The sequence below is a fragment of the Macaca nemestrina genome, chromosome 13 (assembly GCF_043159975.1).
Source record: "Macaca nemestrina isolate mMacNem1 chromosome 13, mMacNem.hap1, whole genome shotgun sequence".
Classification (NCBI taxonomy): Eukaryota; Metazoa; Chordata; class Mammalia; order Primates; family Cercopithecidae; genus Macaca; species Macaca nemestrina.
In genome coordinates, this window is record NC_092137.1 from 36,570,245 (window position 1) to 36,588,098 (window position 17,854).

Here is a 17,854-nt window from a genome sequence, read left to right on the forward strand (position 1 = left end):
AAGAGAAAAAAAAAAAAAGAAATAATTCCACTTCAGCTAGTCCCCTTCAGTTTCCATAAAGTTATAAAACCAACACCATTTGAACGTGAAAAAGCAGTTTTTGACCCTGGTGGAGTAGAGAATTCTTTTGTCTTTTAAATGTTACAAGACACGTTCCTTCTCACTGCAAAGCTTGTGATTCTCTAGCATGAATGATGTAAATGGCAGAAACTGCATCTTTCACGTCCCAGGAAATGTGGGCTTGAATTGAGCGCACCATTTGGATTGAGAATACAAAAGCCAGCAAGACAGCAGCTTCATCATCTCTTACGAAAAATGTTCCCTTCTTTTAGAAATGTATGTCCCAGAACCAACCAATATACCCATTGAGAAGACAAACCATCGAGGAGAGGTTGACCTGGAGGTTCCCCTGTGGCCCACGCCTAGCGAAAATGATATCGTCCATCTCCCTAGAGGTAAGCATTGAAGGCAGCTGAGATCTGCCAGTTTTCTATGTGGTCTATTTTGGCTTTTTTCTAATTTTTAAAATTTCCTGTGAGTAACTTTTTAAATGACTTGCTGAAGTAAATTCAGGTAACTATTCCTGGGCAGACCTGCCTGGCTGAAACATCTTTACACCACACATGGATAAAGTAAGTCAGCAGGTAACTGGATTAAATGCCTCCTTCCTGGCCCTCCTTGCTCAGAGACTTTGTGATGATGGAAATAAATATGTTCCTAGTCATAAGAGCTTCGTATCTGGAACTTGTAAGCCATCTCTCAAATGTATGTATATATAAACTTTATAAGGAGAGTAATCATGAATTAGTCACTGTCTCTTGTAGATTCTGCACTGAGCATTTGTACATCAGGTTACCCTCTACTTCTGGGCACTTTTCACTTCATGTGAGTTACATTTATTACCTGTGTTGATTTTTCCAGTCACCAGGTTTACTCCATGCCTTTTTTTCTTGCTCTATCCTTTCAGTGTGTGTGTAATAAAGATGTTATTTTGTCTCCCAATAGCTGTTAATATTTCCTTTTCTATAAAAGTAGACCTCTTCTTGATCCGTGGTATAAACTAGCTCTTAGCCGTGACTCAGTACTGCCTCCTGTCCACTCCAACCATATTTTCCAAATCATTGCTATATAATTTTTATATTTCTTTTGGAAGAAGCAATATTCATTGCTTGAGAGATTACTTGTCTGTGACTCTAGATATTCTAAACGTTATGCTCGGATCAAGCCAGATGACCAGAAAGCCAATTTCCTGGGCCTAGTGTTTTTGGCTCTCTGTAAAATTGTTCTGACTGAACGTGCTTTAGCATTATGCTTACATTCACTCAGTCAATATTAGTGCCTGCTGTATGCCAGGCCCTGTTCTAGAGGCTAGACTTCGGTCATAAGTATAGCCATACTTATAGTATGTTGAAGACCTGTGCATTGCATAGTATCTATGTTATAAAGCCCCTGAAGAGAAATTTTCTCATGCGTCAATAGCAAGAAAATGTATACTTCTCCTAGGCAACTGATTTGTTTTAACCTAGAAGACACTGTGAATCCTATTAAAGACTGATAGTTGTTTCCATTTTTGGCTTTGGCTGCTACAAAGCTCAAAGCTAACTTTTTAGGGCTTGGTTTTAGCACAGAAACGGCACCGGAAGACTGAATTTTGTAAACAGACCTCACTTGCAGCTTCATTTTTCTTTCACCGAGACCTTCCTTAATTTATATCTTATTCTTCTTGTATGACACATAGTCCTAAAACTTCTATTTCATTTGGAATATGGGAAAGTAAAATTCGTTCTTTTATTCGTTGTGTATTTAAAATCTGAATTCATCAATAAAATGTTACTCTTATCTTTGACATTTTTCTTGATGCTGATAAATATGTTTCTACAAAGCTTTACTGCCATCTGCACCAGCTAAAATGATTAGGAATGTTTTCTACCTCCCATTCCTCCCTGCTCCCACCACCCTCCAGAACACACACGGAAGCATATAGCATTTAAAATCTGCGTTTTACACCACAGTCTTACATACCACAAAGCTCTGTCACTTCATGAGCTGAATTTCCAGAACAATTTGAGAGTAACTCCTTTCGACATTGTGTGTCATGTGTCTTTCACTAAACTGACTGTTAATGCATTTAGAAAACCTGACACAGTGATTTCAAAATAGAATAAAAATAAGGAAACTTTAGGGAGTGCCCCCTACTGGTATGTATTTAACCTTATTTCTGTCTGCAACATACATTGCAAGATATTTTAAGAGAACATAAAGGTCGTCATTCATAAGTGCAAAACTAAATGTAGTCACCTATGCAATATAATTCATTAAGGCAGAAAAACGATCTAATACGCCTAAGCAAGATTTTCAACAAGTTCATGAAAAGTAAGACAATACTGCTTAGAGTTCAGTGAACCAGAGTATCAACCAAAAGACCAACCTCCTGATTCTGATTAGTTTTGATCTAATTAGTCTTAGTTATTAAAGAGAATATACTTTGTTCTAGTCCCGTTTGCCAGTAAGCAAGGAGATCAGCTAATGTTTCTCCTTCGAAATCTGAGAAGACCATATATGTTAATAGTAATCAAAATATTTTAATGGTCTAATTCACTTTTTCAAAATCTACCTAAGCACCTTCTTATTTTATTAGCTAGAGCCGGCATCGTCTTATCCAATTATTGTCACTTTGATTTTTTTTTTTTTTTAACATTCATCCCTAAGCGCTCTGCCCTCTACTAAGAGCTCTTTGGATCAAAATTAGATTTTAATCACATTTTTAGCCTGAAAAAAGTGAGAAGCAATAAAACCAAGTTGCCGATCTCTATTTGCAATGTCATTAAAATAATCCTGAACAATTCCGGTTTAGGTAATAAATGCTTGTAATTTTTCTTCTCCTAGATATGGGTCACCTCCAGGTAGATTACAGAGATAACAGACTGCACCCAAGTGAAGATTCTTCACTGGACTCCATTGCCTCAGTTGTGGTTCCCATAATTATATGCCTGTCTATTATAATAGCATTCCTATTCATCAATCAGAAGAAACAGTGGATACCACTGCTTTGCTGGTATCGAACACCAACTAAGGTATTGTCTTGAAAAAGTCTCTTGAATGATGAATCTAGGAAAACTTACACTTATATTGAAATTGCTTGAAACCTTGTGTCTTAACCAGTGAAATTTTTACTTTGCTATTCATAGCCTCAAATCCATACCAGGCTATAATATGAATCAAATATATAGTACTTGCCCAGGGTTGGACTTATCACAAGGTGAATTTTATCCATTGGTTAATGAATCCTGACCTTACATGGATCCAGTTTTCTGGAGGTACTCTAAAGTTTTCAAATGAACAAATACCTCTGGATTTATTCCTAAATCATTCTTTATAGTAGACATTAAACTTGATCACCTGGCATTTATCAGTCATCAGTCAACTTAGAATTGGGAGGGAAAAGAAGTCACAAAGGGAGGGAGATAATAGGAGAGGGCTGGAAGATCATGAGGGTATACAAAAGGCCAAAGGACAGGTCAATGCATCAAAGGCAAGCACCAAGTGGAAAGGTCACAAAAGATGAAGAGGTGGTGGAAAGTAACAGTAGACAAGGTAGGGAGAGGCAGATTTCACATTACGGGAGAAAATATATTTATTTTCAGTACAAATGTAAAGGGCCTCTAAATCTGCCTATTTTGAAAGATAAGAAAAACCTGTATTAAGGGAAATAAATCATAATCCCTTCCAACTCTGATTCTGCCTTTTGCCTTGAGTTGGTTTATTTTAATCATACAACCTTAAGAATTGGAAACAGCCTGAACAATTATGTAATATAATTTACCATCTGGTTAACCCTTCCATGTAAAAATTCTGTCCTGTGGTTATCCTGCCTCCGATTTTCCTTTGAATAAATGTGCATCGGGCACAGCCTCTATACTGGGTCAGGATACAGTTGCCAATGTCCAAAGCTGGGAAACAGACCCACTCATAAAGTGTATGGAATGACTAGGAACACACGGGCTGGCCCAGCCTATGATGGTGTTCTACAGTCTGAGTGGTTAGAAATCATCCCTTTGTTTTTAAATCTGCCTACCTTCCACTCATTCTTCAACCCCCTTTAAACACAGGTCTGCACTTCAAGGATTTGAAATCATTTCACCAGTCTTTTTTTTTTTTTTTTTTTTTCAGTTCCTTTGTCTTCCTATTTGACATCGTTTTTTGACATTTCACCTTTAAATAGTTTGTCAGTGTCCTTCATAAAAGTATAGTTGGTACTAGAACAGGATGTGATACTCTGCATACAGTCTGTCAATGAATTGTGAAACTATTATCTCATCTGAGTTAGGTACTAAATTTCTGTTCATTTGCGATAATGTAAAGCAGCTAATTCTTTGTGGTTTTATTCCTCCTCTCATTAAATAGCCTTCTTCCTTAAATAATCAGCTAGTATCTGTGGACTGCAAGAAAGGAACCAGAGTCCAGGTGGACAGTTCCCAGAGAATGCTAAGAATTGCAGAACCAGATGCAAGATTCAGTGGCTTCTACAGCATGCAAAAACAGAACCATCTACAGGCAGACAATTTCTACCAGACAGTGTGAAGAAAGGCAACTCAGTTGCGGTTTCAAAAGACAGAAGATGACTCAATCTGCTCTAAAAAGTAAACTAGAATTTGTGCACTTGCTTAGTGGATTGTATTGGATTGTGACTTGATGTACAGCGCTAAGACCTTACTGGGATGGGCTCTGTCTACAGCAATGTGCAGAACAAGCATTCCCACTTTTCCTCAAGATAACTGACCAAGCGTTTTCTTAGAACCAAAGTTTTTAAAGTTGCTAAGATATATTTGCCTGTAAGATAGCTGTAGAGATATTTGGGGTGGGGACAGTGAGTTTCGATGGGGAAATGGGTGGGCGGGTGGTGTCGGGAAGAAAAATTGGTCAGCTTGGCTCGGGGAGAAACCTGGTAACGTAAAAGCAGTTCAGTGGCCCAGAGGATATTTTTTTCCTGTTGCTCTGAAGACTGCACTGGTTGCTGCAAAGCTCAGGCCTGAATGAGCAGGAAACAAAAAAGGCCTTGCGACCCAGCTGCCATAACCACCTTAGAACTACCAGACGAGCACATCAGAACCTTTTGACAGCCATCCCAGGTCTAAAGCCACAAGTTTCTTTTCTATACAGTCACAGCTGCAGTAGGCAGTGAGGAAGCCAGAGAAATGCGATAGCAACATTTCTCTAAAGCGGGTTATTAAGGATATATACAGTTATACTTTTTGCTGCTTTTATTTTCTTCCAAGCCAATCAGCCAGTTCCTAGCAGAGTCAGCACATGAACAAGATCTAAGTCATTTCTTGATGTGAGCACTGGAGCTTTTCTTACAACAACGTGACAGGAAGGAGGGAGAGGGTGGCGAACACCAGGCATTTCCAGGGGCTATATTTCACTGTTTGTTGTTGCTTTGTTCTGTTACATTGTTGGTTGTTCATAGTTTTTGTTGAAGCTCTAGCTTAAGAAGAAACTTTTTTTTAAAAAGACTGTTTGGGGATTCTTTTTCCTTATTATATACTGATTCTACAGAATAGAAACTACTTCATTTTAATTGTATATTATTCAAGCACCTTTGTTGAAGCTCAAAAAAAATGATGCCTCTTTAAACTTTAGCAATTATAGGAGTATTTATGTAACTATCTATGCTTCAAAAAACAAAAGTATTTGTGTGCATGTGTATATAATATATATACACATATATATTTATACACATACAATTTATGTTTTCCTGTTGAATGTATTTTTGAGATTTTAACCAGAACAAAGGCAGATAAACAGGCATTCCATATCAATGCTTTGATCACTTACAAATTTGTTTGAATAACACAAAATCTCATTCTACCTGCAGTTTAATTGGAAAGATGTGTGTGAGTATGTGTGTGTGTGTGTTTGTGTGCACGCACGCCTTGAGCAGTCAGCATTGCACCTGCTATGGAGAAGGGTATTCCTTTATTAAAATCTTCCTCATTTGGATTTGCTTTCAGTTTGTTTTCAATTTGCTCACTGGCCAGAGACATTGATGGCAGTTCTTATCTGCATCACTAATCAGCTCCTGGATTTTTTTTTTTTCTTCAAACAATAGTTTGAAACTACTGGAATATTGTCCACAATAAGCTGGAAGTTTGTTGTAGTATGCCTCAAATATAACTGACTGTATACTATAGTGTTAACTTTTCAAACAGCCCTTAGCACTTTTATACTAATTAACCCATTTGTGCATTGAGTTTTCTTTTAAAAATGCTTGTTGTGAAAGACACAGATACCCAGTATGCTTAATGTGAAAAGAAAATGTGTTCTGTTTTGTAAAGGAACTTTCAAGTATTGTTGTAAATACTTGGACAGAGGTTGCTGAACTTTAAAAAAAATTAATTTATTATTATAATGACCTAATTTATTAATCTGAAGATTAACCATTTTTTTGTCTTAGAATATCAAAAAGAAAAAGAAAAAGGTGTTCTAGCTGTTTGCATCAAAGGAAAAAAAGATTTATTATCAAGGGGCAATATTTTTATCTTTTTCCAAAATAAATTTGTTAATGATATGTTACCAAAATAGATTGACATCAGCCTGATTAGTATGAATTTTGTTGATAATTAATCCATTCCTGGCATAAAGTCTTTATCAAAAAAAATTGTAGATGCTTGCTTTTTGTTTTTTCAATCATGGCCATATTATGAAAATACTAACAGGATATAGGACAAGGTGTAAATTTTTTTATTATTATTTTAAAGATATGATTTATCCTGAGTGCTGTATCTATTACTCTTTTACTTTGGTTCCTGTTGTGCTCTTGTAAAAGAAAAATCTAATTTCCTGAAGAATAAAACAGATATATGGCACTTGGAGTGCACCATAGCTCTACAGTTTGCTTTTGTTTTCTTCAAAACACACAAAGCTGTAAGAGAATTATCTGCAACCTGATTCTTGGCAGGAAATAAACGTTGTGAGTTGAAATCACACAGTGTAACTTCCAAAAAGATTCCAGCTCTGGGATCCGAAAGACAAATTGTCCTTTTAAGGTTATCAGTCCAATGAGCCTCTGGTGTCACAAGAAGTCCCCGTGCCTTTGTCGTTAGGCGGGTCTTTCCCAAGGAATCCTTGCAAAAAGAAAAGTACTCCCAGAGTACACAGCATAGCGGTGCTGTTTTTAGGGAGACAAGAAACCCACCTGCTGTCAGAAACGTGCTCATAACTAGTATCAAAATGAACTTGCTACGCACAGGAGGATTGTGGTGGGAAACCCTACAGTGGTTCGATGCTGAAGAAGAAAGACTTTACCAAGCAAAATCAGGGGAAGCCTGACTACAAAGAGACTTTGAGCTGATTGATAGGAAAAAATAGGTATATTTTCATACATTTTAGAAGCATCAATTTAAGAATGAGCTATAAACAGACCACTGTTGAATCTCCTTTAAAAAAAATATATCCCCTAAGGACTTTCCGCTACATCATATACCCTTTAAAGCTACATTTCTTCAGTACAAGGCATCATTTTTGCAAATTCACATCAAATTAATTTAAATTATTAATATTACTGGGTATGTGTGTATCTGGGGAAAGGGCCAAGTAAGTTCCACATAAGAACGTTAATAAAATAAGGAAACCATCCTAAGTTTCTCATACCCCTAGAGATGATGGCTGAAATGCCAAGCAGGCATTCAACTTCAAACCGAGCCCCTGCCCTTTGCAGTCATGGCGTCTCAGTTGCTGAGTGCAGTGAGGAATATGTATAGCCCTGTTTGCTCACCAGTGTTCAAGTGGAATTGTGAAAGCTTCCTATAGCAGGTCCCATGTCGTCTATGGGAGGGGCTGCATGGCTGTTTGTCTGAAATGTCTCACAGCCCCAGAGAAACAGCAGGACTTCTGTCACTCCACAGCAGCTCAGCATACTCTAAAAAAAAAAAAAAAAGTCCTCCTCTTCTCCTTTGTAGCATTCTGGGACTAATCAGGGTTTCATCTGCTCACACACTGTAGCAATGGGCTCTGTGTGGAATTAAGGGAAAGAATCTAGTACTGTAACGAAAACAAAATAGAACACAAAATCCCAAATATAAGGCTCTCAAACATATTTTTACTTCTTAAAAAATTTATTAAATGCCATTGATTTGATTGGAACCAGCAAAAGTCCTCATATTGATGAATCCATAAGTAGCTGTATCTAGAATTCATACTTAAAACACACAGGCATGAATAAAATATGACACCGTAATGAGAATGGGCAATTCTGCAGTGTACACTTTGTCAAGCACCTCAGAGGATACGAACTTTTAAAGTACAATTCTTCACAGACACCTGAAGCAGAACATTTGAAAATCAAAAGTTAAACAGTACAAGATTCTAAAAGTGAATGGCAATTTAATGGTTAAAATTTGACCAATGGTTAAACAAGCAGCAAGCAACAAAATCCATCATCACCAACAGTTTCCAATGTTCACTAAGTATTAAGCCAAAGTAATGCATATTCTGGTTTTGCTTCTTCAAGAGCAGCCCGAGTTTATTATGTTTCAGTCTCTCTGAACAATACTGGTAGGTAATATTTATACTGACAATTCTCACAAAAATCAGTGTTGGTTCTTGCCGTCACTGAATTTATAGTATAAATCTCCCAAGGCTTTAATCTAGTTCATCAGTGCACTTTAGATTAGAAAGCCATAAAAACAAATGGGCATACTGTCAGTTAATGAGAAATATAACTGCACATGCACAATTAATATTACTCTCTTACTCTACTAAGAGAACAGTTCATAATTATTAGTAGATTTAACAAAAACCATCTCTAGAATTCAAAAAAGTGCCCATATTTCCGTTGGTTCTATAATATAAAGAATTAGTGAAGTCAAGATCTGTTAATACTAAATCAAACCCAAGTTCAAATGTGCTGAGTTTCCAATAGCAAGAAGGTAATGGTAGCCAGCTTTCAGAACAATGCTGTAGGAAATCTAGCTCGGAGCCCACCGTAGATAAAGTTGCTGCTCTATGTAGGACACAGAACTAGAAGGAAAAGAGAACTTTTAGGTAAAAATGTATATTTTGTATACATTTACACAAAACATACATTTTACATGTACATTTAAAAACATTAATGAGAACTAAATGTTAATGCAAAGATCGATAGTAGCAATTTCTTAAAGGTTTTAAGAGGCTATACCCAACAAGGATGAGTTCTCTCAACACACAGAATTTCCCAGAAATGAGATACCAAAAGGCCATGTCTCTTAGGGTACCACTTGGAGAAAGAAGCCCCTAACATTTGCCCTATACCATGAGGCTTGCGACACAGCAAACAGGCTCCCTAGGGAAGTCAAAGAAGGGTGCAAGTTTCTGCACACATTTTTATTCCTAACTAGGATCAGCACGGCAGCAGCCACGCATACATTACTTCAGAATGAGCCTTGGGTCCTACCCTCAAGGCAGCAGTGGCGGCAGGCTGCAGTGGGGTCATTAAGCAGGTGTGAGAAGGAGAAGCTCAATTAGCACAGACAGTGCCCACCCTACTCCCTTTCTCAGGCCCAAATGAGACCACTTTTCTACCTTCTTTCACTTCGGATGTTTGCATTTAAACTAAGATGGTGTATTTAGGCAGCCAAGCCACACTCATCTGTTAAAACAACAACAAACTAGCCAAAAAAGGGGAAGGAGTATTACCCCCTTGAGCAATATCCCCCTCCCAGGCCAAGTGTCCTATGACTGGCCCCCAAGGAGAAGGAACAGTTAACCAGCGGTGAACTTTCAGGATGGGTGGAAAAGAGCATTTTCAATGACCCCCACTTCACCACCTTCCCACACACTTAAATACATCTCCGCATAACACTCCCGTCTTCGTTTTCTCTACTACAGTCTCTGCTGTAGTCTGAGTCCTCGCTGCTTTTCCACCCAGTCCTCACAATACAAAGCCAAGACGAAACCACAACACATGCACACAGACAGCGCGCATCAGAAGCAGGTACAGTATAGATAGAACTGGGCTTACAGACAGGAGCCAGCGGCCCGAGCATGAGGAGCAGAATTAGATGGGTGCTGCTTCCCTAAGGCATGCGGTATAGGTAGGTTCACAATTACAGTCCTAGGTTTTCAGAGTAAAGAATTAAAAATCATTTTCCCTCAGAGGACTCTGTTCTTTGGGTCATAACATCCTTCCATGCAGTTAAATGCTAACATAGCTAGAGAATGCTTCAGAAGCTCATTGTATCTCTGGCCCTCACAGAGCCGTAGGGACCCGCTATAATTAAAATTTAAGACATGTTCTTTATGTTCATCTCATTCCTGTTTCACATCTAGAAGAACAAACCTCAGAACAATCCAGCTTTCATACCAATGCTAGCACAACACAAAAGCAAACAAAGATGTCAGGTATTTTAAAAAAAAAAAAATCAGAATTTAATAGGGAGAAAATCCTCCATCAGAAAAACAGCTTATTTTTAAAAATGATGTCAACTCAAGTCTGTTCTACCCCGGTGTCAAGTCTGTTCTACCCCGGTGTTAACCCACTAATGGCTAGCTCATGCTTCTTAGCTCTTACAGCATCAAGACTCTTAAAAGTGAAACGTGTGATTCACTTTGAGCACCCTGAGTATACTACCGAGGTTCCCCTTTCAAGACACTATGGTTTAAGAAAAGTCCATCTGAGATTTCTAATGTCTCAGAAATCTTCATCTTCCTTGTGCTCAGCTAACTTTAATGGAGAAGAGAAAGAACCCAAAGAAGACTGTTACTAAAAGAGGATTGCTCTCAAAATTTGATCAAACACTACAAGATGTATTCTGTGATGCTTTCAAAATCTGGTCTCTGAATACCTGCTACTTTAAAAAATATTTCATTGAAAAGTATTAATTTTGCTTCTAAAGTTCTTCCGTCCCTTCTTTATCATCCACATTTTGCTCTTTCCTCAGCAAAGTAACTCAACCTCTCACTCTTCTTTTGCCTCATCAATATTCCCATCCTGTGTGAGCCTCATCTTGCCTCTAAGATTTGTGGCTGGTGTTTCACTGTCCTGGGTTTATGAAAGTCCATTCTTTTTATTTCCCCGCTTCCCTCCCTGTGCCTTACATCAGTCCCTTTCGTATTCCCTTTGGCACTGCTCACAGATGTGACTTCCTTCATCCATCCTCACTAATGATCTGTCCTCCTCCTCTCCACTGTCCTCAAGATGACAGAGACCACCCTTCTCAAGCTTCCCAGTGCCAACCTGCCAACATCTGATACCCACATGATTATGGTGCCATCTCACTCATTTTCTTCTACTACCTCCCTCGATGTTTATAGTTTAGCTGTGGAGATTATTTCCAGCCCAAAACCTCCAATAAAAGTTAAATTTCATAAAACCGTAATATATAATGTTGACAGAAGTCAGTCATGTAGCTAATCCTCACCCTGCATAACAAGATTATTGAAAGTTGTGCATTGGGAAGTTACTATCTAATGTATTAGCAAGACGATGTATTTTCTGACTAATCCAAACCTCCCGGCCATCGCACCTATACCATTATAAAACTCACCTTTCAGAATATAATCAGTTAACAAGCTCGGAACTTTTTCACTGTCCTCCTTCATGGCACGAAGAACTGCAAAACAGAAAAGGGGGAAAAGACAACGATTAAAAATCCAGATCAAAAATATTATTTAATTTCAATCATTGTGGCCTTCATCTTCCTTAATTATAGGATATAACTGACTCATGCAAATTACAGGTGATCTTCCTGATAAAGGAATACAACAATAAAGGCCCAATAATTTATTTTAGTGGAGTAAGTTTACAGGAATTTATTTTAGGTAAGAATATCCTGCTTACCTGAGAGTTACTTCCCTGTTTTAAAATTTCCAAACAGTGGAGGCGAAAAAGAGGAACCGGGTTATTTACAAGGAGCCTCGCTCTATAATAATACTGGGAAGTGGGTTACGGTAACGTGCACCTCAATGAACTCGGTGCAACAAGAGGACCTCAGTGCTGTAGATCAAGCAAACTAGAGAAACTCTCAGAGAAATGGAAAGTTAGCTATACCCTCAACAAGCATATCTGTCGGACTCCTTGAAATTTTCAAAGAAAACACCCAAATAAAGAACAGACTTCCATGAAGCAGCACCTGGCATCTGCCTGGCTGTCGCCGCCTCTGCACTAGGGGAGGAACCTGGGAGAATTAACCTCATCCTAATTGGACAATTTTATCTTCTAAGTAAAAACTAAAAGAGAAAAAACAGCCACCTAGTATAATGTTTTTCTTTTTTAAGCTAGATCATTCAGGTCGAGATAAACTCACAAATATTATACTTCAACAGAGTTTGCCCACTCAAATTTTCTCCCGAGCATCCTGGTAAAAATATTTCACTGTTTTTCCCCACCCATACGACAAGGCAAAACAGTGTAACTGTCAAATCAGCCTTCCTGGGTTTAAACCCTGGCTCTGCCACTTCCTAATTGTGTGATGTGGAGCAAGCTACTTAACCACCTTTGTACCAAGCTCTTCCTCTGTGAAATGAGAATAATAATTAGATTTCATCTCAAAGGTTTGTGAATGAGGACTAAGCTACTAATTCAGATACAAAAGTCCTATCATAGTGCCTGGCACATAGTACGTGCTATGTATTAACTGTAACTAACACTACTAATATTATTAAAGTTTCTATTACTATTATTATTACACCCAGAATCCCTTAATAGCTTTTAGGAGGAAGACTATACATCCATAAACACTGTGACTGTCTCCACAGGGCTCTTCTTTTGGAAAGAAAAGGAGCTTTGGACCCGAATATGTCCAAAGATTCCAAACTGTATCAACCTATAAAGACATCTCGATGCTGGAATTAGATGATGACTTTAGTTTGACCAACGAAGTATTTGCTCTTGATCTGAGAAGCGGAGGCCTGCCAGTAATTCCTGGCTTATAAGCAATATTTATTTATGTTCCCTTCTTTAGAGGGCTACCATGTTCAGTATTTCTGCTTCCAATCATGTTTAAAATTTTTTCTAACTTCTATATAAAATCACATACCAAAAACCAGCGTCATTAAAAGTATCATTTCCTGGGAATTAAGAGACCCAGCTCTGTAATTAAGCATCCCCCTGTGTGATCTTGGACACGCATAACTTCAGAAGTTCTTCCTGAAAATAAGAGGGCTGGCTACCCAGTTAATCTCTTGATTTTTTATTTCAGACTGGCTGGCATCACTTGATTTATCCATATTTAAATATAAAACTTTTTAAAGAATTATTCACCAAAGGAAAGAATAAAAGCTCCGAGTTAGCAGGCAGGGAGCTAAGAAATATGACACTTGCTTCTACTCTTAGGTTTTCCATGCCCATTCCGCCATATCTTGAATTTCCAAAATAAATACCGTCATCAATACTCATCCATGTGATGTTCTTTCATTTGGTTCCCCCCTAATTAGCAAGTATCACAAATATTTACCATCACAAAGACCTAACAGATCAGCAAAATTCAAGCCCTTCATTTTAACGGCAGTGACAACAAGGCTAATTGATAGTAACTTAGCCGAAATCATACATACATTAATCTATTTACTGGGAAGTAAATAGAACAAATATTTTTTATGCTACTGTTTCAATGTGAGCAAAAGAGAGTAAGTAACTTCCAAGGATATCCCTGAAAATAACAGGGATAGAACCAGAATTCAGTGCTCATTTGTGGCTATCATAAGAGATACTCAGTATCATATATATTTAAATCTAACAATTTTTTTTAATGCAAGCCCCTTGAAGGTGGATTATTTTTGTCTGCTTTGTTCACTAAAGTATCCCAAGTGCCCAGATCATGGCCTGGTACAGAGTAGGCCTTCACCAAATATTTACTGAATGAATGCATGTACTTTTTTTTTTTTTTTGAGATGGAGTCTCACTGTGTCGCCAAGGCTGGAGTGCAGTGGCGCGCGATCTCGGCTCACTGCAAGCTCTGCCTCCTGGGTTCACGTCATTCTCCTGCCCCAGCCTCCCCAGCAGCTGGGACTACAGGCGCCCGCCACCACACCCGGCTAATTTTTTGTATTTTTAGTAGAGACGGGGTTTCACCGTGTTAGCCAGGATGGTCTCGATCTCCTGACCTCATGATCCACCCGCCTCAGCCTCCCAAAGTGCTGGGATTACAGGCGTGAGTCACCGCGCCCGGCCTTGAACGCATGTTCTTAAAACATCACTGTCAATTTATGTTCTACCTATAATTACTCCCTTGGGTTCTACATACATAAGAAAAAAAGTGTTTACCCTAAATCCTTCCTATTCAGTTACTGACAGTCATAGATATATAAGATCCATGAAGAATTTTATTTATGATAAATGGATACGTTCTTAAACACGTAAGAGATGATGGAGATTCAGGTTATGCTTCTTCCCAAAAGTTTAGCTCATAAATATTTCACAAGGTCAGAAAAACAGAAAAACTACAAATCAACACTAGAGTTACTGTTGTATTCAATGTCACAGCCATTGTTGGCTTCATTCTTATAAAAATAAACAATTATATGCATCATTTACATCCTAAATTGACAAAACACTAACAACAAAATCAGCCAATTAAAGTCAGGTGTTTACTGATCAGCAAAAGTAAATCAGGTAATAGTTTCATTTTGTCTTTGCTCACTTTTTGTTAATATTTGAAGATCTTCAACAGATGGTGGTCCGTTTTTCTTCTCATAAGGAATGACTGTAGTCAAATACTGCCAAGTTAAAAAAAATATATATGTCACTTAAATCGGAATTACCTTATCTCCAAAAAATTTGATACTGTTACTAGAAGGTCTATTTCATAATATAAAAACATAAGCTACTTTGGTAATGAAAACACAGGTATTGTTATGGGAATAAAGGTATCTTACTATCTCAGATGGAGCTCATTTTTTTTTTTTGGCCCATCTCTATTTGCTTCACACAAACCTAGTGTCAACAGAAACAACCACTTCTTTGCATTTCAGTTATTGAAAATTTCATAGGACTAAGTCTGAGGATGATTTACTCAATTTGTTCATTTTTAAAGTATTATCTCACATTCTCTTTGCATATTTTTCAACACATTTTAAAAATAGCAATTTAAACGAAAAACATAGTTTTAATAGTTCTGCACAAGAAAGTAATTTCCAACAGCAAAATAATTCTGTTTCAGACCATTTTTATTCTGGTTGAACAAATGGTCCACATATATAACACGACAGCTTTGAAAAACACACTAGCTTCTTGCAGAAGCTAACAAAGACACACTTAAATCATTTTAGAAATGCGTTATTACTATTATTTTAAATTATTGGGTAAGTCATTATAAACGTTTTTAGGTATTAAAGGAGAAAAGTAAAAGTAGAGAATGGCCTAAGGGGAAATGAATAATGAAAATTCATGTCTGAAATTGACACAAACTTCCTAGTTCACTACTTGTAAAGGCTCACAAGTAACAGCGCCATGTCTTATAACTAATCCCATGAAAGCATAATCCATAAATGATTGTCCAGATTCTCCTACTCTTACCATCCCACCAAAAAAATAGTTCCATGCATTTCACATGTGCTCATATAGAAAGCCAGTGGTTTTCACCTGGAATCTCTTTAGCTCCCACCCATGATTTAACCTCGTGCCTTAAATCTCGGCTCTAATCCTCATTGAGTGATCTTATCCTGCCCATAACTGAAAAACAGGATAAAGAAAGCTGCTTTACAATAACTGGATCCCTAAGTCCAGAAAACTGGTAAAACTGCATAGTTCAATCTTGGAGGCACCTAAATGTTCCACCATCTTTTTGATGTAGACTTCTTGCAGGTGATGCCCAATTGTATAATCGAATGTTTCTTTGGAAAGAACAACAACAAAAGGCCAGAAATGATGTCCTCCCGGCTTCACTCTGCACGTGTCAGGCAACCTGGAGAGGCAGCAGGAGGCTGCGCCCTGGCCCGCTCTCTGGCTACCTGGCTGCGTTTTCAGACCTCCCTGCTCCACTCAGTGGAGTCTGGAAGATTCCTTGCCTTCTTGTGAGGTTGAGAGAGGTGAGAGGCACCGGAATGAAAACCAGAATTCAAACAGCCCTTCATGGAGCTCACTGATGAGCTGCAGATGTCTGTGTGAACCTTCCCTCTTTAATAGGAATGATCCCCCTTTTTGAGAAACACATAACTACCTTCAGTAAAAACTCCAGGCATTTGATCTAGGCATTCTTTTGCTAAACTTCCTACAAGCTACATTTTGTACACCTTCTTAGTCTGCACAGAAGTGCTAACTTAAAGAGCTTTCTCTTTTAAGGTGAAAATTTCATATAGCGAAAGGTAATTTGAAGCATACCCATTCATGTGAACGTTTCCCATGTTGGTGATATTCCTTCAATCAGTATACAAAAATGTGAATCAAAAGCAAAATTGCTAGATACTTGATTATACATTCATATCTATGTATAATCTTGTATAAATAATGTCTCATGCCTCGTTTGGCAGACAACTTGAGTTGGCTGACTATGCAATACACCTTAAAAACACATGAATTTCACTTAAAGGAGGTAAGATATACTCTATACATATTTTTGACCTAGAACTCTAGTCTCAAACGTACCAACCTCTGGCCTTCCTCCCCCAAAAATGACATCTTGCTTCTTAGACTTTTAGAATTAGAGTCACATATTTTAGTTTATTTTCACAAGCAGATTTCCTACACATGCAATACAATATGTTAAAATGTTAATGTCTATTTGTTTAAAACTAAGAGTGAGAAATGGAGCTCTAAAACATGTATTAAGAATGCATTTAATCTACTGTCCAATTTGAAAAAATGCTTTTTCCTCAAAGGGAAATTTTGTTCATTATCAAGACTATAAACATAATGAACTTTTATAATAAACTTTTATTTCTCTCTTTAAGCAATGGTCTTAGTAAATTAGTAAAACTACCAGCTTTCAGGATCTTCACTTACACAGGAAATGAAAAAGCAGAGAATGAGGAAAATAAGGATAACCGAGCACCTGTTTCTCTCCACCTGAATTTCCAAAGGTGTGGCGGAGGCCATTCTGAATGACATTTGAGATCCCTTCCATGCTGAAGCGCTAAAGGCGGCAATATACGGCCCAGAAGAAAAGGACAGAGAGAGAAGTTCAAAGTCTATTAGTAAGAATGTACCATGATGACTTACGTGCCCGAGAGGCAAGCAGTTAGAAAATGCCACTACTCATCCAGATAAAGCACACAAACTCATGCTCTTTTTAAAATGTTGCTGCTTCCATTTCTTTGCAAGGTAAATGCAAAAGCAACCGTTTTTATGCTACTATACTCATGCAGGCATTTTTCTGACGTAGCTAATAAAATTGTTCCAATGTAAATGTCAGTTGTACACATATTTGTTCTATACAAAATTTGCTGTGTAATTTTTAAGATACTTTTTGATATTATTTACCTACATTTTATCAGAAGTCTGAAAACTTAATATGAACAGTATGCATATTTTCAGCTTAAGTTTGTATAATTCTACCATCAGTTTGGAGAACATTAACATAACATTTAGCAAATGAAAATGCTGTTACTTGGAGAGCTGATTATTGCTTCCCACTCACTCTGCGGGCCACCTGCCACTGCCTTGGTGCAGAAATGCGAACTAGAAGACGGCATACGCTTCCTGGAGAGCAGAGTGGATCCCATGTGCCAGCGAGGCCCCCAAAAACTTCTCCAAAGAGTTTTCCACTCCGTTTCTAGGAAACAATTCTAGTTTCTTTCTCCCAGCAACCTCCGAGACTTCCTAGAATTCTTTGTACTGAAAAGGGAGTATTTTTTTCCCGAACAACTTATCTTGATTTGTAACCAGTCTACGATGTCATCAGGCATCGTAAAAAGAGTCTGGTGGCACCTCTATGGCGGCTGA

The 17,854-nt window shown here is 37.9% G+C and overlaps 2 protein-coding genes across 13 annotated transcripts in view; one reads left to right on the forward strand and one right to left on the reverse strand.

Moving 5' to 3' along the window:
* LOC105464838 (cysteine rich transmembrane BMP regulator 1) overlaps positions 1-6,882 on the forward strand; it is a 196,452-nt gene extending 189,570 nt beyond the window's left edge. For 3 of the 4 annotated variants that reach the window (XM_011712925.3, XM_011712926.3, XM_011712924.3), the window contains exons 14-16: positions 333-455; positions 2,887-3,074; positions 4,405-5,389. In XM_011712925.3, coding sequence (XP_011711227.1) covers positions 333-455; positions 2,887-3,074; positions 4,405-4,581 — 488 coding nt within the window. In that variant the 3' untranslated portion in view covers positions 4,582-5,389. Of the gene's footprint in view, positions 1-332; positions 456-2,886; positions 3,075-4,404 lie in introns of all 4 variants that reach the window. The other variant, XM_011712923.3, reaches the window with a different exon arrangement.
* Positions 1-17,854, reverse strand: part of LOC105464835 (fasciculation and elongation protein zeta 2) — an 82,452-nt gene that overhangs the window by 30,089 nt on the left and 34,509 nt on the right. For 2 of the 9 annotated variants that reach the window (XR_011611612.1, XR_011611611.1), the window contains exons 6-9: positions 16,965-17,045; positions 14,616-14,691; positions 11,523-11,588; positions 7,775-8,010 (exon numbers count right to left, since the gene is read on the reverse strand). Coding sequence is in view for 5 of the 9 variants with exons in the window: in XM_011712917.3 (XP_011711219.1) it covers positions 7,973-8,010; positions 11,523-11,588; positions 14,616-14,691; positions 16,965-17,045 (261 nt within the window). In the remaining 4 variants the exon portion in view is untranslated. Of the gene's footprint in view, positions 1-6,465; positions 8,011-8,078; positions 9,019-10,315; positions 10,345-11,522; positions 11,589-14,615; positions 14,692-16,964; positions 17,046-17,854 lie in introns of those variants that run through there. The other 7 variants (XR_011611613.1, XM_071076511.1, XM_011712919.2 and 4 more) reach the window with 6 other exon arrangements.